Here is a 25,319-nt window from a genome sequence, read left to right on the forward strand (position 1 = left end):
CTGAACATTACTATCAGTAATGTTTAGTGCCAACAAGAGTTGTAAGATACCATCTCTGTCATCTCTAGAGTTGTAAATTGTAAGAGATGTAAGGTTATCTTCAACAACTGTCTTTAGCTGATTTTCATCAGTTATCGATGGTCTGTCTAGACCAATTTTGGCATACCTATAATTTTTGTCATAAACATTTGCATTTTGTAAACAAAAAAGTCAATCTGAAACTCAAACTAGAGAAAAAAAGAATTGTTTTACATTTATGAAAAAATTATAACCTTGCAAGAGCTGTAAATTACTTCTGTAAACAACTTTAGGGGAGTGTGGGCAACATGGAAGCAAGAGTATAACTAAGTATATACTATTCATAAATCGCAATTAAAAATGGAGGCATTTATAAAGAGTATTTACTCTTCAAAAAATGCAAAGGTTTGGTAATAATTTTTAATTAAAAAATTAAATTAAAAATTTTACTTAATAAAGTAAATTTAAAAATTTAATGGGTTGCTATGACTACAAATAAAAACTGTACAACTTCATAAAAATTACCTCAGAAGCAAATGTCCCTAATGGACAAGGAGTACACTTTGTTGAGCCTTTTCCACTAAATGTTCCATTAGGACATTTTACACAAGTTGATTGATCCATAGAAACAATTGTGCCAGCTGGACATTCAGTGCATCGCTTTGCTGAGCCATATTTAACACCAAGTAAATCAATATGATAAATACGAGCTTCAAAGCTTATCAAGGAGAAGTTACCTTCATCTTCGTGATGGAAAAAAAGCCTTTAAATTTTTAAATAAATAAGTTTATTTCATATTAACAACAAATCAAATATATTCTGAAAAAATTTTTACAAGATTATTTATAAATAAAAAAAAATTAATAGTCATAAATACAATAAAACTGGGTCAAAGCACACACCATATCATTCCGCACACTGATCGAAATTATAAATATAAAAACTAAACGGATATGGCTACAAAAAAAATAAAAATAGATTCAAATCTCCTCTATTCAAATTGATAAAATTATAAGCCGATTCAACTCCATTTTTCTACATTGAAAACTTTTGAATAAAAATGTAAATTATTATGATCAAAAACAAAGTCATGACCAAAATACTGTAAACTTGGGTCTGAGTGAAATGTAACTAGATGGAAGTACTGCCCCATTAAGTTCCAATCAAAAAATAAAATTATTTTCATTCAAGATTGTTATTTTTTATTAATTTTTTTGAATTTTCTTTTGATATTTTGTTTCGTTTTTATTTATATTATATTTTTATGAATTTTTATAATGATCTTAATATTTTTACTTAGTATACGATTGAAAGATGATAACAACTTAAATTGCTTAGCTATAACTCTTCATAAAACTATTTTTAATAAAGTTATTAAAAGTTTTATGAATAGTTATAATTAAAATAAAATTTTAATAAAGTTATTTCTAATAAAGTTATTTTCTAATAAAGTTATTTCTAAGAAAGTCTTAAGAATGCATTTAGCTAGAATCAAAGAACCATATTAATATGCAAACAAAAAAAATGAATTGTATGTATAGGGTGTATATAAATGTATATAAAGGGTGCATATAAGTAAATTCTATGAAGCATACTATTATCTCTAGATCCCAAATAAGCGTTTTTAGTTTGAACTTTAAATCTTTTTTTGATATTTTAACAGAAAGACTAATAATAATTAAAAAAATAAAAATAAGGAAAATTTATTTTTTAATGTTTGTGCTTTGTTAGAGTGCTCTATTTACAAGCAATAGAATTTAAATTTGAACTCCGTGTAACTCATTATGATAAGAGTTATAGTCTACCATTTGCCAACACTTACTTGCCAATAATAACATCGACACTTGTTTTTCAACAACAACATCAACACTTGCTTGCCAACAACAACACCAACATTTACTTACACAGTTTTCTATTACTTACTTGCCAACAACATCAATTAGCATAATTGATTTAATATAAATAAAAAACACTTACTTGAATGAATAACTTCCAGGGAGAGTTAAATTATGTTGATGAGTAAAAATTGTACCATTTCTCAAATTAATGTTATATTTATCAACACAATCTCCATCAAAATATGGCTGCCCATCTTTTAAAACGTAATATTTTAGGTAACAATGACTGAGCTTTGCTAATTTTGAATCATTTGAGTTTAAACGACAGTCTACTGAGCAGCTAAAGGTCAAAACAGGATTAAAATAATCAATTTCAACACCAATAGCTTCTAATATAGTTTCAAATGATCCAGGTAAACGACGTGTTGCAATGTAATTCCCACGTGGTTCCCACATTGGTTCTTTATCCTATAAAAACCTTATATTATTAATTATTCATTTAAAAACTAAAATTGTTTCTATCCTTAACCCATCTAGTAAATTATATTAATAAGTCTCTCTTAACAGCAAATTTTTATATATTATAATTAATTAAACATTTCTTAAATATTATTAACTTATTTGCTTTTATTAAACTTTAACAAATTAAGATGATAATAAGATAAATTTGCAGTAGTTAGTTATCTAAAAGAATTTCAAAAGGGTCATCCACAAATTGTCACACAATATTTCATAGGGTCAGCAACAAATTGTCACACAATAGGAGGGAGAGGGGTTAGTGATTTTGTGATGTTTTTTTACCAGGGGAGGGAAAGACTGGGTTTTCTATTTTTGTGTGTTTTAATGACTATTGTAATTATTAGGAACTATCAAGAGAGTAAAAAAAACACAATATAAGACAAATTTTTATTTTATTTTTTGTAAGATATATCATAATATCTTTACATTTTCATAACAAGATAAAATGGAAAACAATGTTTAATTAAGGAAAACTTTATAACAATAGAAAATGGAAAACAAGGTTTAATTAAGGAAAACTTTATAACAAGATAAAATGGAAAACAAGTTTAATTACGGAAAACTTTTTAACAAGATAAAATGGAAAACAATGTTTAATTAAGGAAAACTTTATAACAAGATAAAATGGAAAACAATGTTTAATTAAGGAAAACTTTATAACAAGATAAAATGGAAAACAAGGTTTAATTAAGGAAAACTTTGTAACAATAGAAAATGGAAAACAAGTTTAATTAAGGAAAACTTTATAACAAGATAAAATGGAAAACAAGGTTTAATTAAGGAAAACTTTATAACAAGATAAAATGGAAAACAAGGTTTAATTAAAGAAAACTTTATGATTTCTATTTTTGCAGCATATAAGCCCTGATTTCAAATCTCTTTAAAAAAATTATTAAAGTTAATGAAAATTATTAGCTCCAATATCTACATTATTGTAATAAAAAATATTTTTATTTAAAATAGAATAATAATCAAGTCTAATTTTAGCAATAGAATTCGAAAACCAATAACAAAACAACAAATAAATTTGTAACTTTTAAGTTTAAAATACATTTATTATTGTTTCCTTATCTGTATATTTTTATTAATGCTTCCTTACGTTGTTTTTATTTCTCTAAATATTATTGCTATACTTTATTTCAAAATATAATTGATAGTATTTTTCTGCATAATAAAAAAAATGTTAAACATATAATAATATTATATGTTATTCAAAATATCATTGTTAAAATCATACTGTTCTTGGTTTAGACAAATCAGACAGTATTTTCCTGCATAATAAAAAAAAAAGTGAAACATACTTTTTAATTTAGTTAACTTTTTATTTTGACTTTTGTAAATACAAAATTAACAAATAATTAATAAAGACCTGTTAGCTAATATAATAATAATTCATTACTTCAAAAACTAATGAAAATAATAAATATGCAATAAATTAATTTAATGCAATATTACATTAATACGATATATACACTTGATGCAATATTGCATTTTTAATTGCTTTTTAAGTTACTTTTTTAAACATTTGATTGATTTACACAAAAGAACCTAAGTAGAACAAAACACAATTTATTCAACACACAACATTTTTATTTTAAGTTATAAACGTTTACTTAATGACTGAAATGACAATACTAAAGAGAAAAACAAAAACATTAAAAAATTATTATTAATTTGTTAAGAAAATTTGGACAGAAGGTCCAAATTTTGTTTGCCAAATTAATCAATTTTGTTAGCAGTGGAAGCATCATTAAATCAACAAATTACATAACAATATCTTATCCATATTTTTAATTTAATTTTAAAAGATTGAATTTTTTCTAATAACCATAAAAATGGTTATTAGAAAGCTAAACCTTTTTAAAAAAAAAGCAAGGATCTCAATTTAGTCAATAGTAAGAAACCATTTAGTAAACAACTCAAACTATTTAAACTAAAAAAGTTTTACTTGTCTAAAAGATCGTATATAAGAGATGGTAATATAAAAAGCCTTTTTTGCAAATATTGAAAACTCACTAAGTTAATCTACCAATATGAAATATTGCTGAAGCCATCAGTCTATTTTTTCACATTTCTAATTTTAATTTTTACATAAATGTTATCAGCTAGCTAATAATATATAGAATAAAACTGAGTCAAACTGCACACTAATCAATAAAAATTATAACTTTTTTTTTTCCAATTATTATTAAGATTTTTTTTGTTTTTATTAGATAGCTAATAAAAAACTATATAAGAAAATATAAATATATATTTAAAAAAAAAAAAATTATCAATAATATTAAATGCCAAGAAAAATAAAAGGTGTGGCTTTAGATGACATTCTGATAAAATCGCACACTTGCAGAAAACATTGAATTTTTATAAATTTTTTAATTATTATTTATAACACAACTTATATACGCAATAGTATATTTTATTACTCTATTCAGCCCAAAATTTAAGAAACTATTTTGAAATTTTTACACTTTTTGCAACAAAAAATTCAGTTCCAACTACATATTTTTTTGGTAAATGTTTCTTTGCGCAACCTTTCCCGACACATCAAGTTCTCACATTGCAACATTTTTGTGTACAATTGTACTCTACACTTTTTACATTTTGCAACTTTTAATTGTTTGGATGCTGGTACTTGTTCTTTATTAGCTGGCGTAGTTGAGAAAGATGGTAATCGGTATGTAGTTAGAGTAGGTGCTGTGGCAGCTGTAGAAGATGATGAAGCTGTGTCTGAGCAAGATGGTTAAGGCGCTGTGAAGGCTGCTAAAATTTATGATGGTGGATTAAATCCTTGTGTGATTGCTAATGCCTTATAATTTATATTGTTTTTATTAGGAGAAAATAAGCCAGTGTACTGGAAACCAGCGATTGCATGCGAGCATGTAATACATTTACCACTCTTGGGTAGCAGTTTGAGCAATGGTGGAAAATTCTGTTTATCTAAATTTTTACATTTTGAGTCTTTGTAATACTTGGTAAAAATTTCTTTCCACACTTGTTTTACATGACAATGGACACTTCTATCTAATGGTTGTAGAATATGTGAAGAATGCTCTGGTAGACAAACCATGCTTATATTGTGCTTTTTGCACAGCAATATCACTTCTAAAGTTGTGTGAGTTGTATGCCCATCTAATACTAAAATATGAATACAGCCAATTTGGTCATTCGGATATAAATACTTCTTTCAGCCATTAATTAAACGCACCATGTTCATCCAACCTGATTTTAAAATTGAATATTCAATGCCAATTGGACCACCTCTTGCCCAGTCAGGACGAAAGTTGCTTTAGGCTTTGCATACCACAAATAGTGGTGCAAAATGCCCATCAACATTGCAGCAAATGTTTACAGTATAATGAATTTTTTCATTGTGTCCAGTTAGTTTAAATGCACGTCTCACCCCTTTTCAACACACTACGATTGCTTTGAATTGGTCACCTGAAAAACCTGTTTCATCACAGTTCCAAATACCTGACCTAGTAGTTATACCAGTCTGCTGATATTGCCTGGCAATGCATGCGTTTTACTTTCTTTCACATCAGTTAATGTGGCTAGTATATCATCTTCCTTGTATGCTTTTTTTTTTTAATTGTCATTTTAAAGTAAGTGAGTTAAGTTGAATTAAGTGAATGATGATTATATTGAGAAGTAACATAATGGTTTTTAATAAGTAAGTGATGACTGTATTGACAAATAACATTATAGTTCATTTTTAATTAAATAATAATAATAAACACTAAGTTAATTAGATAAAGATAGGCGCTTAATCACTTGCAAAAAACTAAACTAAGTAATTTTCTTATTTTATTGTTTATTTAACCTTTTGTTTTAGCTGCATAAAAATTATATTATCAGAATGGAAATTAAATTTCAAATAAGATAATGCTAAAATTATTTTTTTATCAGTTTCAGTTCAAACGCTATTTTATTCGCAACGACATATAGTTTTATCAATTTTAATAGAGGAGATAATTCTGTATTTGAATTTATTTTTATTTTCTTCATAGCCATATCCCTTCAGTTTTTATTTGGTGATTTTAATCAGGTGTGCGGAATGATATGTCTTTACTCTACTTGGTTTTACTCTATTTTGTAGAACTTTTTTTGTAAAAAAAAACAACAACATACTAAAGTGTTAACATGATATAGTATTGCTTTTTTAAATCATTAAAATGAATTCCTGCAAGAAATGGTTAAACCCATTTATATATATAAATACTTTAAAAATAAATTTTTATGGATAAAAATAACAAAATTAACAGTAAAGGAATTTAAGATACACTCAAGACAATTTAAATACAGTTTTAATTTACCTTACAAAACTCTCCACTGCAAGACTGTTTGAAGACATTAGGTAACGGGCCTTCTGGAAAATGATCCATGTAAAAACCACGTAATGCAGCATATCCAGATTTACAAGGCATGCACTCAGTTTGCATACCATCAGAGTATAATCCAAGTTTGCAAATAGTACATTTTGGAATAGGTCCAGAAACATCTAAGAAATATCCAGGTTGGCAATAGCACATTATTTGTGGATTATCAGGTTCCTTGTATTGATCAGAAGCATTTTTTAATACATTACATACAGTGTCTGCGACATCTAAAAAAAGCTAAAACTAACAAAAAAAAGTTTCAAAATCACTGTCAAAAAATTACTAAAATGATTTGAACACACTTGTCCACTTTGGAATGTATACGGATTGATTTCTTAACCAAAAACCACTGCCATTATTTTTACATGTTGCAATGCTGTCAGGCAAAAGATAAAAATCTTTCTGAGTGCAATTAGGCAGCTTAAAACAACTGGTTGCTCCAATACCAGAAAATTCACCTTTAGGACATGGAATACATTGTGATTGACCTATTTTATCTTGATAGTAATTTTGGATGCATTTTAGACACTCTGTTGCTCCATCAAGAGAAGAATATGATCCAGCAGGACATTCTGAGCACTTACTTTCTGTTGAAAATGAACCAACCTTCAGTAACAAAACAAAAAATATAAAACCAAAACATGATATAGGTTGAAGGTAAAAAGAACAACTTAAAATAATAATTTAAACTAGCTGTCTGGACCCATAAAATACGGGTCTTGGTAAGTCTATTCCACACCGACCATTTCTATACTTATTCCTTACTTCAATATTTTTTAGTAAGCGGTAGAAAAATAATTATTTATATACATATATATATATATATATATATATATATATATATATATATATATATATATATATATATATATATATATATATATATATATATATATATATATATATATATATATATATATATATATACAGTGGCGAACCCAGAGTTTTTTTTCAGGATAAAGTTTTTTTGTGGCCATAGGAGGGGAGGAGGGATATACAAGAAGTAAGGGCGTCCTATGATTCAACCGAATCGTAAATTTCAATTTAGAACCTAATATGAAAAATTTATTACACAACCGAAAAAATTCACGAAAAAAATTAGAACCAAAATAATTTCAATCGAATTTTCGATCGAAAGTCATAATTGTATTTAGAACCGAAAAAATTTCGATCGAATTATCAATCAAAATGTCATAAATAATTTTAGAACCAAAAAAATTTCGATCAAATTTTCGATCGAAAGTCGTGAAATAAAGTTTTTAAATTAAATTAAAATAAAAAATGAAAGAATTTTGTAATTCGATCGAAATTTTTTCGGTTGTAAAATTCGGTTCTAAAACATTCGACGCAAGAAAGGGTTTTGTAATACGATCCTGCAATGAAAGTATACTTTTCGGTTCTAAATTTTTCGGTTGTTAAATATTTCAGTGATATTTTTGAGGATAAATATTTTCGGCTCTATCATGTGACACGGAAGTAAGTACCCTCTTCCCCAATTAAAACCGGTGCTGCTACTATGATTGCTACTATATATTGTGTTCACCTTTATTTCTTTTTACCCAAAGATAAGTAGTTCATTTAAAATGGTATCAAAATAGGTCTGGATTTGCCCCTGATATGTGTGTGTGTGCGTGCGTGCGTGCGTGTGTGTGTGTGTGTGTGTGTCTGTGTGTGTATATATTTATATGTGTGTGTATGTGTGAGTGTGCTTTTATGATAAATTTAAACATTGAAACTATTTTTCCATATCTTTCTAAAAATCTTTTATAAGATGATTTTTTTAAAATACTTTAAATTATGAATAAGTTTAATTAAAGTCTTTCCGTTGCAATGGAATGATTTAATTGTTTCATTTTTTTGTTTCTATTTTTACAAAGAAATGTTTATAAGCTTTTTTTTTAAATTCGACTTACTAATAAAATGATTAAAATTACTATTTTAAAAAGACTACGTTAATATTAAAAGTACCTTTTATGTAACTTTAATAAAACGTTTCAAAAGATAAGTTTCAAAGTAATTTATTTCAACTGCAATTAAAAACATAACAAAAAGTAAATTTCGCCTTGAGTTTGAGTTTTTTGAGTTTTATTTTAAAGCTTGTATATTTCCTTTTACATGAGGAACTGTTTTCTTTTTTAGTTTTTTTAATTTTATTCATAGTTTTCAGACTTAGGCTAAGCTAAACTGTTTAGCTTAGCATTTCTTTTTTCAGCGCATTTCTGAAATGTTTAAATCATCAAAACATCTTAACAGTCGCGGTCAAATTGTCAACAAAATAAATCATTTGCATGGTCAGCATTATATATATATGTGTGTGTATATATATGTGTGTATATATATATATACATATATATATATGTATATATATATATATATATATATATATATATATATATATATATATATATATATATATATATTATATATACATATATATATATATGTATAAATATATATATATATATATAAATATATATATATATATATATATATATATATATATATATATATATATATATATATATATATATATATATATAATATATATATATATATATACGTATTCAGAATACCGGCTTGAAATGTGTTGATTAATTACAACCAGTGTAAAAAGTTTAAAAAGCATGTGAAAATGTGAAATAATTTTTTCTCTTTAACCTATAATAAATTTAATAATAAATTTATTTTAATCTTTTCTATATATAGTTACTTTATCCATTTATTTAACCATCAAATGGAAATAATTACTAAGTGATTTATAATTTCACAAAATTAGGTTTGGTGTCACTCATATAGTTAAAATCAAGTCATTGAAGTGACACCTTAATAAAATAAACAAATAAAGCAAATAAACAAATAATTAATATAGCAACCAAAATAAAATTAAACAAAATAAAAAGAAAAAAAATATTTAAAAAAGCAAAACAAATAACAAAAAAGGGCAAAAATAAATAAACTGACATAATAGATAACAAATGAATGAGATAACACAACGCTTGACGATCAGAAGGATGATAAGAAATATGAAGAAAATATATATAAAAAAAGGATATTTTTAAATATTACGATGAGACAAAAAATAAGAAATAACTTGAATAATAGCAATGAAATTAAAAAGAACCTGTAAATAATTATGAAAAGGACATTTTACTTAATAATGAATTCTGTGATTTAAACTTCAGAATTCCAGAGCATTTTGAACTAGCAACACATATTAACATTTAAATCTCAGCTAAAAGTGATTAGCACAAAAGCTCAGAAAATGCATTTTTTTTTTGAAGTTTTTTTACCTTGATGTGTATTGTAAAAATTTATTGTAAAATAATTTGCAACAAGACCACACAAAAAATGCACGTCAACATAAACAATAGACAAGTGTAAACGTCAATATAAATGATGCACAAAATTACACAGCAGTACAAACAAAACATAGAAATACATGACAATATAAAAAATACAAAAAAAGACACAACATTATAAACAATACACAAAAATACACGACAGTATAAACAATCCATACAACATATTAATAAAACTTAAAAAATATTTTTGTATCTTTTAATAACTTGAAGTTTTTTATTTTCGAATTTATCACAAACATTTTTATTTTTTTAACGAAACGTTTAGTTCTTTTGTTCATTAAATGTTTTGCTACAATTTTTAATCTCTAATATTTTAATTGTTTTCACTTTATTTATTTTATTTTAGTTTTCAAATTTTCTATTCTAAACAATTTTTAATTTGTTTTTCTTTTGCTCTTTAATCTATTTTTCATCTTTTCACTGTTAAAAAAATGCTTCCTCCATTTGCGATGTCATTGCAAAGTGATGTGTCAATATATTCTTTATAGAGTTTGTTTTAATAATTATTAGTAAGTAGTAGGAAATAAGAATCTATTCTATAATAAAATATTTGTTTTAAGTTAATGATTAATGTTCAATACTTTATAACTTCATATTGTAAAATTGAAAAACTTCTATAAAAAAAAAAATGGGATGGGCTTATTAATTTTTTTCATATTAAGTTTCTACATAATGTTTTTATTAAATTTTTTTAGACCCTCATAAACTAACTTTTGAAGAAAATAAATGTTTGATTGTAAAACCTTTTTTCCATTAAAAAAGAAAGTTGTCTCTTTAATGTTTGTTAAACGCGCAGACTAATTACTTAAGCACATTAAAAACATAAGTATGTCTATGATATTTATGTAATAAAGTTTTTCCAGGGGTTTTGATGTTTTTAAAAAACTTTTTTAAAAATTCTCTAATAATTTATGCTAATTTATCATTTATTCGATTTTTAACTTTATCCTTTATCGTTTTAAATATTTAAAATTTTAAATATTTATATATATTATTTTTCAATTTTTGAATTGATTTTTTAATTTTTATCATGAATATTAAATTTATACAATATATGTTATTGTTTTTAATTCATAACTATTTACAATTAATCAAAAAGAGAATCAACTACATACATAATCAACTACATACATAATCAACTACATATCATTATCAACTACATACATAATCAACTACATACATTATTAACTACATACATTATCAACTACATACATATACATACAGACACAAGTAAAATGGTTAAAACATGTAAAAAAAAAAAAAAAAGCTATTTTTTGTACAGCTGTATGATATATGTTGAATAAATAAACTTTGCGCATTTTGTCTTAAACATTTAGATGAACACAACTTGTTTACTCAAAAATATTTCAAAAATCATTATAAAAGTCTAGATTTTTAAAGATTTTGTTTTGTATAGAAAATTTTTAAAGTCTTTTTTAATTATCACAACATTAGAGATGCAAAAATGTTGAGTTTTTTCCATAAAACTTACAGGTGTAAATTTTAAGAAAATTTGAAATAGTCAATCTGGAAAATTCAAAAAATTTGGTTTATATGACCAACCAGGTACTTTTTTTTTAATTTTTTTTTTAGCTTTAACTCTTTCAAAACTTCTTATTTGCTGATGATGAGCATTTAAGTGATCAGCAATCAGTACTTTTTTTTATTCTGCATTATGCTGTTAGTAAGTTGATAAGTTTTAAATTTTTTATAAGAAACTTTAGCCATTTAAAAGATTAAAAAAAAAAATTCTGAAAAAAAATTTTCTCCACCTTTATTATTAAATCATTGTAACTTTTCCTTTTCTTGTTAAATTTACAATACTTAAAAATTGCAAATGTTCTTTTGTTATTTTCTTGAAATATAAATATCATACAAATATCTTTAATAATTTTTCATGCGCCTATGTCAATACTTGTTCATTTAAAGTTTACAATAACATGAGGAATTGCAATAACAATAACATAACAAAAAACAAAAACCAGTTTTGAAATGCTGCCAGGTAAAAAAAAATTATTATTAACGAAAGAACAAAAGTTGATGTTATTTTATTTTAGTCTGCCTACTGGTAAAATATGGTTCTAATTAAGTAAACAATCACAATATGAAAATTTATTTTACCAGTTAGTAGTTTAATTGTTTCGCTAAAATACTTTGTTAAATTTAGAAATAAAATGTTGATAAGCTAAAAAACGTATATCTAAATGATATATATGTGTAAACATGTGGAAATAAATGCGCAACAAATAATTTACTGAATTGTTTAACTCATATGTAAGTTTTCCCATAAACAACAAGAAGTAAAAATATACCATTGATAAATGTTTGATGAAGGCAACATCTGAGATAGCTGCTTTTGAACAACTTCGTTGATAAAGAAACTTGAATTGTACTGGACCCTGAAAAAAAAGTGTGTGTATATACACATATATGTATATAAACATCTAACATATATATATATATATATATATATACATATATATATATATATATATATATATATATATATATATATATATATATATATATATATATATATATATATATATATATATATATATATATATATATATAGGTATATATGCAAAGTATTAAGCAGGACTATATCTTTTAAAGCATTTTTGGGATATTGGGAATATTTATTGATATTTTTCTACAAAGTAGGAATTTTTATTGTTTTATTACTTCAAAAAATAAATAAAAATAAATAAATATATATAAATAAATATATATATATATATATATATTTATAGGCTTTGTTTTAAAATGTAAACTGGCGGGCCATTTACGCTTGCGGTAAGCCATTTTGGTCAAGTTACTTTTTATTATTTTTAATATTTAAACAAATCTAAAGATATGGTTTAAGTGGTAAGATAAAAGAAGCAGCTAATGTAATAAAAACGACTTAAAAAGTTTGAATGATGAAAAAAGTTTGTATAAAACTTACGTTTGATATTCACATCATATTTTTATTACTCTAACTTTTCCATCAAAAATGTTCAGCAGAAGAAAAAAAAAGATGTTATGATGCTTAAAAAAAGAAATCATAAAAAAAACATATTAAAAAAACTTTTATTTATCATCTTGCAAAAGCAAGAATATTTATTTAGTTAATTTCTCATAACAAACAATAACAAAAACAATTATCAAATTTTTTCCTTTGTTTCCTGCCTAGGATGATGAATGCTGAAGCTTCTGACTCTTCTCGTAGATTTTTGCTTGTACCTCCTTGATAGTGACTATGCAACTCTTTTTGTTATCTCCTGATGAGGATACAGCTCTAAAACTAAGTTTAATGATTCTGAGGAGGGCTGGTAGTAAGATTCCTCAAACTTTGTGAGAGGAATCTTACTACCAGCTGTTGATAAAATCAGCTCTCAGAGAGGCTGATTTTATCAACAGCTGCAAATTATCAGAGTATTAACAGTGTCACGTAGTGCATGGATGGTGTCCCTGTTAATGCTTTTACTTCACATTATCAAGGCCACATAAGGAGCCCTATGTTATGACTAAGGGTTAATTAACAGGACTGAGAAAATTGCATAGCTCATTGCTTAGGAGGCCGTGTTCTAACTATAAATGAGTGAAGTTCTCTTTAAACATAAATCGTGCCAAAAGCAACCCAAAATATTAAACATAAAAACCATCCCCACCACCTAACTGCTTTAAGATATCTTTAAATAATATTCATGGTCTGTGAAGCAACCTTTTATTAGTTGAATCTTACCTCTTGCAAAATTCACCAGACTTGCTTGTTCATAGTGAATATAATTTAAATTATGCTATTCCTTTTTCTTGTTTATGGGTACTATCCTTTTGTTCGCAAAGACCTCAATAGTCACATGCTTAGGGGTATACATACGCATCAATTCACCTACTTGTCATAAAATCAGGTTCGAATCCTTTGACCATTCTTTTATGTGCTCCTGCTTAGCACCTCTTCACTCTATCACTTTTCTCTTTGTTCTTTATCATTCTCCTTCTTCCCAAGACTGCACTCTTTTAGATGTAATTTTGGATCAAATTGACCATGCCCCCTCTCTTTACACCTATGCCAATATTTTTGTAATTGGTGACTTTAATGCGCATCAAACTGAATGGCTTGGCTCTAATGCCACTGAACCTGCTGGCACTAAAGCCTATTACTTCTGCATTTCTTAATCTTTTTACTTTCTCTTTTCTACAATACTATCATGGTTGCTGCTCATTCTTGCTTGAGTTGAGTTGTCATTCAGCCAAGTCTCATTTTTTTACTGTATCTGTTCTTGCATGCTCTAAAAACTTTTATTCACCTATTTTTTTCTCCCCACACTTCAACCCTTTAAAACTCTCTCTCATCTTCATGTTTTCCTGGCTCATACAAACTTCAACTTTTTAAGCCTTCTGTTAACCATTTCCTTGCTCTATAACTCTATTCTTTTTTTCTAGTAACTCCCAACTTAATAATGGTTGCTTGCGGCCTTGTTGAGAGTAAATCAGAATAGAAAAAATTTTAAAAATGTCTTTGTTTATATTTATAAGTTTTATTTTGCAAAAAATAATAGTTTAGAAAAATAATATTTTATAATAGTGACATCAGCTTTATGTAATTAACAGATTGTGCAATATCAAAAAAGTGAAAACAGAAATTTCCTTATAATTGAGAAAGAACTTTGAATAAAAAAGTTATTTATATTAAAAAAATTAAAGATTAAAATCAGATTTTGATTTTCTTGGTTTTTCTTCCTCCTTTTCTATTTTTTACAAAAAATTAAATTCCTTGTAAACTTGTTATAACTTATAACACTGCATCAAAATTATTCATAAAATGTATGTTTAGCTTTTTTGCTTTAAGGCAAGTAAAAGCACAACGGTATATACTTTTTAATAAACGGTACTTGGAAACTTAAATTTTTGTATATTTTCTATAACTCTATTCTTTTTCCTAATAACTCATAACTTAATATTGGAATATTGGCTGCTTATATACATACATACATACATACATACATACATACATACATACATACATACATACATACATACATACACACAGACATACACACAGACATACATACATACACACATACATATATATATATATATAGATATATATATATATATATATATATATATATATATATATATATATATCAGGCAACCAAAAAAGTTCGTGCAGTTTATCCTAATTGCCTATTTCTAAGAAATGTATTAAGAAAACTGGTTGTGCTGGGGGGATGATTTTGCATATAAATTAAAGCTTGTTTTAAGGAGAATCAATCAGTGTGTTTCATAAGTTTTATTAGTGCGTTTTAAATTTAAAAGTCTTAAGTGGAGTATGGCTGTGTCAGATGCGATAATTTGCACCTGTTTACTTTATGAGTTCAAACTTGGAACCAAAGCTGCAGAAGCTTGTTGTAAGATATGCCAGCTTATTGGGGAAGGTACCATAGCAGATCGGACGGGTCAAAAGTGGTTTAAAAAATTTTCTCCTGGAAATGAAAACCTTGAAGATGAACCAAGATCTGGAAGACCATCCATCGTAAACAACGAGGATATCAAGCTGGCAATCGAGCAGGACTCTAGACAAACATGTCAGGACCTTGCCTTAAGATTTAATGTGAGTGATGAAACTATTCGTTTACATTTGCACCAACTCGGAAAATGTTGGAAGTTGAGCAAATGGGTACCTTATGAGTTGAGTGAAACAAACAAGCTACAGCGCTTAACCATCTGTTCTTCATTGCTTTCCCGCCACAATTTAGTGCCATTTTTTGACCGGATGTTGACGTGCGATAAAAAATAGATTATGTACTGCAACAAAAAACAAACATATCATTGGCTAGCCAGTAACGATACAGTACCAATGACTCCTAAACCAAGCATTCACCAACAAAAGGTTCTACTGTGTGTATGGTGGACTACAGCAGGTATCGTTCACTATGAGTTGCTACCAAGTGGACAAACCATTACTGCTGAGATATACTCAGCCCAAATGGACAGAGTTTCAGTTGCTCTTCACCAAAAACAAGCAGCTTTGGCAAACTTTGAAAAGGTGTTGTATTCCACCAGGACAATGCCAGACCGCACACCACAAAAATCACGCAGGAAACTCTAGCATGTTTACAATGGGAGATTCTACCTCACCCTCCGTATTCACCAGACCTTGCGCCAAGCGACTATCAGCTGTTTTTGGCCCTGGATAATCATATAAGGAATCGACAGTTTCCAAATAGAGAAGATCTCGAAAATGAGTTAATTCAATTTTTTAGCTACAAGACTTTTATAAAAATGGAATATACCAGCTTGTTTCACGATGGGAGAAAGTTATTCTTGCTAAAGGAGACTATTTTTCAGAATAAACTTTATTAAAACTGTTTTTATGTGTATTTATTTATGGATCTGCAAAACCGCAAAAACTTTTATATATATATATATATATATATATATATATATATATATATATATATATATATATATATATATATATATATATATATATATATATATATATATATATATATATATATATATAATATATATATAAAAGCACCCAATCAACTTTAAACTGACATTGATAAAGTAGTGTATATGGCTAATTTCCTTTAATCATTCAATACATACAAAATACAGAAGATCAATGCAATATGCTTCAGTTTCAAATCTTATTTGTTACTTCTTGTTGTTGTTACTTCTTATAGCTTTTGTTCTGAAGTGAGTTTCCCTTAAATCAGATAGAGTATTTTCCATCTCAGTCATATATTATGCTTATTGAGTTAATTTTAAGCCATTCTCAATGCAAAAGCATTGAAAAAAGTGAAATCATAAGTTTGAAAAAAAATGTTACCAATGCTTATATCCCTGCTAAATTAAATGCACCAATTAAATTTTGTTTGAAACTTACAATACAGAGTGTTCATCTGGAAAATAAAACTAAAAAAGGAATTACCTTCAATGAAGCAGGAGATGGAAAAGTTTATCACTAGCTATATGTAAAGGTATTAAAAGTTAGCTGATAAAAGCCAGATTTCTCCAAGCCAAGTTATTTTTTTAATAAGGAGTATTGTAAATCCTTTCAAATACAGTTTTGCAAACTTTGCTACTATAAATATTACATCAGTGCAATTATTTTCTCAATTATGGAAAGCTGTAGGTGTTTTAGAAATCTGTTGGTTTAAAAGCAGCAGTTACTTGTGATGGAGCACAGAAAATTTTTCAAAATGTATTTTAATCTGACTGAGAAAAAAGATAATAATGGTCATGTTGATGTGACTTACCGCACTGGTAATATATTTGCTGATGATGCCAATAAAAGATTTGTATATTTTATTTCTGATGTCCCTCATTTAATTAAAACAGCAAGGAACAACCTTTTTTCATTCTGTAGCAGGTAAAAGCTGCTTCAGAATGAAAAATGAAAATCATTATATGTGGAATTAGGGTAAACATATTTTATGGTCTTATATAACTGATTTACTTTATGAAGATTTAAAATGATTGTATATTAAAACACAACTCATTTTTGAATTTTCTGATACAAATGATGTTTGATTTACATGGCTAAAAGAACATTTTTTTAAATATCTTTCTGATTAGCTTTTTCTATTGAATCAAGACCCAGAAAATTTTTCAAAAAGTGGTAGAAGTAATATGTTTATTACTTAGCAAACCCATGCAGGTTTAAAAATCACAGTTGATTCTGTTGTTGAACTTGTCAAATTTTTAATTAATAACAATGTAAGTTATGAATTAACATATAAATTTACTAAATAAAAATATATTATTGGCGTTGTTAAACGCACAATAAAAAATAAAAACTATAGCAAACATATTAATTCTATATATTCTATTAGATTATATATATTTCAGCAAGACTTAAAAACTCTTTTTAAAACTTTTAAAAGTGTTTTTAATATGCAAATATTACTTCACTTTAAAAAAAATAAGAAAATTAAAAAAATAAAACATGCTATAGAAAAAAGCAACCATAATGTTTAAGCATGGTTTCTTTTAAATTAGTTGCATTCATTTTAAGAAAAATTTTGTATGCTTTAAAATTTTGCATGCGTTAACAATGCATGCAAAAACCATGCTAAAACATAATTACTGTTTTGATAGCGTAATTAGTTATTTTACTAAATAGTAACGCTATTGAAGGAAGTAATAATGTTTTAGCATGGTTTCTTTTAAATTCTATAAAATGTGTTTTAAATTTTAGAAACTAATTGCTTTTTTATAATAAATATGTGTTAATAATAAATAAAATGTGCTAATAATAAATAAAATACTGTGTAAAATATATGTGTTATTAATAAATAAAAAACTATCAACCGCATAATTGTTTGGAAAAAAAATTGCTGAAGTAATGTGTGAGTTTAAAAAATTTAAGCAAACACCAACATTTGCATATGCAAACATAAAGAAACATGATGTTCATTTTTCTGTTTTTCTTTTAACAAACGTTTGCATGTTTTTGATTTGCCGCGCCCTGTCAAGCATTTGTTTAAACATGCTTGACAGGGCGCAACAAATCCACGAAACGTTTATTAGACAAACATCTGTAAGACAAATGTTTGTTACATTAATATTACAATAATAACAAGTGTTATTTATGTGTCACATGATAGAGCCGAAAATATTTATCCTCGAAAATATCACCGAAATATTTCACAACCGAAAAATTTAGAACCGAAAAGTGAACTTTCATTGCAGGATCGAATTACAAAATCCTTTCTTGCGCCGAAAGTTTTAGAACCCAATTTTACAACCGAAAAAATTTGGGTCGAATTGCAAAATCCTTTCTTTTTTTATTTTAATTTAATTTAAAAACTTAATTTCACGTTTTTCAATCGAAAATTCGATCAAAATTTTTTCGGTTCTAAAATTATTTATGACATTTCGATTGATAACTCAATTGAAATTTTTTCGGTCCAAAATACAATTATGACTTTCGATCGAAAATTCGATTGAAATTATTTCGGTTCTAATTTTTTTCGTGAATATTTTCGGTTGTGTAATAAATTTCTCATATTCGGTTCTAAATTGAAATTTATGATTCGGTTGAATCATAGGACACCGTTATTTATTGTAGCATAAAAAAATCTTTAGACGAGCATTTGTTTTTACTGTTTATAAAAAAAGTTTTATATTTTCTTATTGTAATAGAATGCAGGCATTTTAAGAATTATTAAAAATAATTATTAAAATGAATGCATTTTTTATTTTAGTTACAATGATAATTATACTTTTTAGAGAAAAAAATTATACTTTTGTGAGAGCCATAAATTGCTCCCATAAATCATTTTGCATATATTTATATTTATATATATATACATATATATATATATATATATATATATATATATATATATATATATATATATATATATATATATATATATATATATATATATATATATATACATATATATATATATATATATATATCATATAACTATATATATATATATATATATATATATATATATATATATATATATATATATATATATATATATATATATATATATATATATATACATGTATATATAATATATGGTTTTGTTTAAATAAAAAATACTTAATGCATTAGCTTATTTTATTACTTTTTGATTTTTTAAAAACATTAAGTTTTTTAAATTACTGGAATAATATTAATTACTGCAAAACGGTTTAAATGTTATTTAATGGCTTTATTATAATTACTATAAAGGAATGTTTACTTTCTTTTATTTATTAAATAATTAAATTTAATATTGTATTTTTAAAAATTTTTGATATTAACAAATGTCTTTCTTTTCTCAACATTTGCATAAATGAATTAAAATATGTTAAATTTTAAAATGATTATTTTTTAAATTTCTAATTGCGGCTTTGCAACTACATATGATTTTTTATTTTAAAAAAATCAGCGAGTAATAAATAAAAAAATTAATTTATTACATTAATTTATTTACATTATTTATTTAAAGTTTATTAGTTGATTATTTTATTATTAAAATTACATCGCTGAATACATCGTTTATTAAAAAATAATCACTTCAATTTAGCTTTTGTTATAAAAAGTTTAAACTTACATTTTGTGCAAAGTTTGGATGCAGCCGTTAAAATTAAATTTTGAGTAAAAAAAAAAAATGTTTGGAAAGGAAAACCAAAAAAAATAATTGCGATAAAAATAAGCTGATTTTTTTTTTAAGAACAAATAAAATTTAAAAATAGAACAATATTTAGTAATATTTTTAAATAGATTTGACAGTTAAGTTAAACCCAAGCATAAATTTAATTTTAATAAACTTAAATATATTATTTAAATCAAAATTAAATTATATATTTATTAAATCTAAATTAAATTATATATAATTTTTGATCAAAATAAAAATATATATTTTTATTAAATTTTTTTTAAATTTAATCATTCTTTTTATCAGAATTAAATTATGTTTTTATGTTATCTTTGCTTCAAGCTTAAAAAATCAATCATTACAATAAAAAAAGATAAAATTAAATTAAACTTAATTTTATTTGAGTTTTTTTCATTATTAAATACTTACTAATGAAAAAATTTATTACTTAAATTTGTTATTTAAATAGCACTTATATTAAACATGATGTCATTTAAACTTTTGTAAGAAATATTTTTATATAAACGTCATTCAAAAGTTAATGGGACTTTTTTTAAAATTAATTACTTCTTTTATCTTACCACTTATAGTATAATTGAAAAGTTCCGCTTATAGTAAAATAAAAAGTCGCTTAACCGAAATCGCTTACTGCTGACATAAAAATCGCTTAAGGGGGACTTACTTGACGTAAAAATCGCTTAATCGCCCATAAATTAGTTGGGAGTAATTTATAGACAGAGGAGGTGTTAGTTTAAGGGGGAGGAGGTGTTGGTGGTTTTGTGATGACTCATACAAAACTTGCTACTTAAGTGTTACGATTTTGTGACGAGGGGAGGTCAAAAACCGTCAAAAATTGCGTGACATAATTTATGGACAACACCTTAAGACGTATGTAAATTGCTCTATACTTAATGCTTTAAAACAAGGCCTGATATATATAAATATATATATATATATATAGATATTTATATATATATTTTTTTAATATATATATTTTTTTAATATATATATATATATTATATATATATATATATATATATATATATATATATATATATATATATATATATATATATATATATATATATATATATATATATATATATATATATATATATATATATATATATATATATATATATATATATATATATATATATATATATATATATATATATATATATATATATATATATATATAGATGATAAAGAGATAATAAAATTAAGTAATGAAATAATAAAAACCACACTGGATCAACTTCAGTAGTAAACTCTTTCCACTGGAACTGATAGTCGCTATGCATTTTTTGTATTCCGTTCACATAAAAAAACAACCCGTTTGTACAATAATTTACATGGTCAATATCGCATTCCTTTCCATCAACTCTATAAAGAAATGAAATTTTGTTTTTTCCAGGCAAACCAGAAAATTGCCTGTTAAGAACTAAATATGATTGTTCAAAGCAGCGTATATCAGTAGTGTTTTTAATGTCTCCAGATACCAAATATTCACCATTACCTAAAAAATAGTATAAATTATTTTTCTAAAAAGTTATCAAAATCAATCAAAAATAAAACAAAAACAAACATTTTACTATTGTCAAGCTCCATTTCTGTCAAGTATAATGCTAATTTGTCTAAATAGTTTATCAGAGTGCTTATTAAGCACCAATTGCTTAGCAACCTTAGTAACAAATGTTTAGTAAAGTTCTAAAATATCCAACTGCTTAGCAACCAAATTAGTGTTTCAAATGTTTAACTTTGCAATGTAAAACTCTGACTACAATATATTTTTTAAATTCTTTTTTTTTTTCTCCCAAAAAACCAAGTAAAAGAATTTTACTTATAAATGTTTGGTACAGTACTTCAATATTTTATACCAAAAAAAAAAAAACTTATTAAAACTTTTTATTTATTTAGACTTTAAAAAACCATAAATGGTAGGAAAAATAGGCAGCCCTTGGAATTAGGGTCAGCATTTGGCAATACCAACCTAACTGCTGACTTAGAAGTGTTTGAGGTCGGCAAAAAATCACCAAACTCATTTTTATGTTTTATGTGATAACCTTTTTATCAAATTTTTTTTACAGACCTAATGCCAACCTCTAAATCATTAAGTTGGTCAAATTATTGCCAACCTCATTTTTCCTAATTCTAAGGGCTGAGTAGGCAATAAAATCTTTTCTACCATTTGCTCAAAACTTTCTTACTTCTAATATTTGTTTAAGCTTGGAAATATTTGAACTAATAACTCATCATCTCTCTAGTACTAATAACCAATCACCTCTCTACTACTAATAATAAATCGCCTCTCTAGTACTAATAACCAATTACCTCTTTAGTACTAAAAACCCAAGTACAAACAACTTATGTTTAAAAATACCCAAAAATGCAATTCAATAAAAATTCAATTTCATATTATATGCTACCCTCGGAATTAGGAAAAATGAGGTCGGCAATAAATTGCCGACCTCATTTTTCCTAATTCCGAGGTCAGCATAAGGTCATTTTTCCTAATTATGAGGTCAGCATAAGGTTAGCAAAAAAAATACAAAAGGGGTTACCATAAAACATAGAAACGAGGTCGGCAATTTTTTGTCGACCTCAAACGCTTTAAGGTCGGCAGTTAGATCGGCATTGCCAAATGCTGACCCTAATTTTGAGGGTCATATATGATTTAACTGATATTCTTTTTATGTCTAGATCTCTAATTGATTGTATAATAACCAATACCTAAGTATAAGATGATTTTTAAAGTATGTGACTTGAAAAGAAAAAAACTACACATAACAGTATAAGACTTAACAGAAGAACAGTATAAGAAGAAAAGAAAAATCCTTGTTTGAAATATCGTGAAAAATTTCAAGAAACTCTACATGAATTAAAAATTTAAAAAAATCATATAAAAATAAATAATAAAAATGCATAAATATAAATAAAACGTAAATATAAAAGTAAAATAGATTGTTTAAAAAACCTCCAGTTCCCCATGATTCACACTGTTTTCTTGATAAAAAATCACTACAGTATGAGTAAGCTCTATAAGTTAAGTCAAGTTTTCCAGAATCATCACTCCAGTTTGTAAAATCTGATATAATCTCTCCGCCATGATTAAACTGCCCTGGTTTACACTTCACACAAGTAATGCTAACTGCAGCATTGCTTGTTTGTCCATATCCTGCATCACAATTGCAAAGCAAGTCATTGATAGGTTTAGGAGGAGTAATACTGTCACTATGCTTCAAATCACTGTAAAAAAAAACATATAATATCAACTATTTTAAAACATGAACAAACGATACAAAACAAACAATGGCGTTAGTGCAGTAGTTCCATTACTCATTATCTGAGAGTCCACTATGTCACCTGTTAGTGCAGCCTTAATGTACTTTTTTTCCTTGCATGTAAAGAGTCATAACTATAAGAGGAATGGAAAAATAAAAATACTCTAAAAATAAAAATACCCCAAAACTTTTAAAATGACTTTTTAAAATGCATGTGAAAGAAAATATAACTAAATAAAACAATTAAAGCCAGAAATCAAATAACATTTAAATTTAGGTGTTGCAACATATATAAATAAAAAATAAAAAAAAAGGGTTTTAAACAGGTAAGTGAAGCTCTATTAACTTTTTGAACTTAAAAACATTAAACCTTAAACTAAAAAAATGATAGACTCCTTGAATTGCAAAAAAAAAAATTTTGCCTTTTTTTTGTTGTTAAGAAATAATTATTTTTTTCTGTTTTTATGGTGGTCAAGGTGATAATAAGAAAAAAAGTTTAACAGTTTATAAACTGAACACTTTATTTTGTTTTCTAATAAACAATAACTAACTTCAGTTAGTTATTGTTTATTAGAGAGTTTAAAAAAAAAAAACTAATACAAATAAAGCACTTAAATTAAAAACTCATTCATGCACAAAAAAATAATTTGAAGAGATTATTATTCTTTAGCACAGGTCAATAAATGTTATAATAATATAATATTATAATACGATCAACAAATGCTATAATAATATATTATAATAAGGTCTATAAATGCTATAATAATATATTATAATAAGGTCAATAAATGCTATAATAACTTAATATTTTTTATATGACATATCTGATTTTCTTCTCTTTTTTTGTTTAACTTTATATTCTAAACAGAGAGACACTAAATATCAGACAATAATAAAGTGGAACTAAATCTATTTTATTGACAAATACTTTTGTTCTTTAATGACTACATATGCTGTTAGTTACAGTTCCATCATTTTATGTTAAATATCGTGTTTTTTTTAATATCTAGTCTTTATAGTGAAAACCATCAACATGTAGCAAAAAGTCACATGTTGCTCCATTTTCAAACAACAGTACCTCATATTAAATTGATATTCTGGACAAATGTGCTTCTTCTATAACTTTATTAAGTTGATCTGAAAAATTTAAAAGTTTTTCAAGAAAAAAAAAATTCCAGATAGAGAGTCAGAAAAATCAGAAACAATTTCAAGAGATGCCTCATTTAGAAAAACTTGACTATTGAACAAAATAACATTCAATTAAATCAAGCAGCAAAGGATCTCAATCGTTGCTTTTACAGGGACTAAAACATTAATGATACCAGATACAATTTTACCCTCTTTGTTAGATAAAATCAAAGATTCACCTTCAGGTAGACTTATGCCTATTCCTGAACCTATTTTTACCTATTTCTGACTATGAGCAAAAAATATATAGAGCAAAAAAATCTTAGAATCATGATTGGACATCATTTTTAGTGAACTACATCAAAAACTGCTTATACATAGTTTTTAAAGGTGACTAAAGAGCACTAATTTGAGTTGTATTCTATAGACCCACATTTCCCCTCCCCTTTTTTTTTTTTGTTTTGTTTTTTGTTAATTCAGCTCCCAAGGCTGAGAAGGTCACTACAGGCCACTACAAATAATTTAAAACCCATTGCTTTTAATGTGTTGTAATTATCAAGTTCTTATTTGTTACAGGAGTCTAAAAACTATCGATATTTTAAAAGTATTTTAAAGTATGGCATTATAATTAAACTTAATTTTAAACTGCATTAAAAATTATTTAAATTAATTTAAAAAAAAATTATTAGTAGAA

The 25,319-nt window shown here is 25.5% G+C and overlaps 1 protein-coding gene across 1 annotated transcript in view; it reads right to left on the reverse strand.

The window, feature by feature from the left end:
* Positions 1-25,319, reverse strand: part of LOC100210492 (endosome/lysosome-associated apoptosis and autophagy regulator family member 2) — a 60,965-nt gene that overhangs the window by 29,600 nt on the left and 6,046 nt on the right. Inside the window, exons 2-8 of the mRNA XM_065800426.1 lie at positions 23,191-23,462; positions 21,464-21,732; positions 12,426-12,512; positions 7,054-7,357; positions 6,689-6,978; positions 1,996-2,324; positions 544-781 (exon numbers count right to left, since the gene is read on the reverse strand). Of these exons, the coding sequence (XP_065656498.1) occupies positions 544-781; positions 1,996-2,324; positions 6,689-6,978; positions 7,054-7,357; positions 12,426-12,512; positions 21,464-21,732; positions 23,191-23,462 (1,789 nt within the window). The remainder of the gene's footprint in view (positions 1-543; positions 782-1,995; positions 2,325-6,688; positions 6,979-7,053; positions 7,358-12,425; positions 12,513-21,463; positions 21,733-23,190; positions 23,463-25,319) is intronic.

This window comes from Hydra vulgaris, chromosome 06 (genome assembly GCF_038396675.1).
Source record: "Hydra vulgaris chromosome 06, alternate assembly HydraT2T_AEP".
NCBI lineage: Eukaryota > Metazoa > Cnidaria > Hydrozoa > Anthoathecata > Hydridae > Hydra > Hydra vulgaris.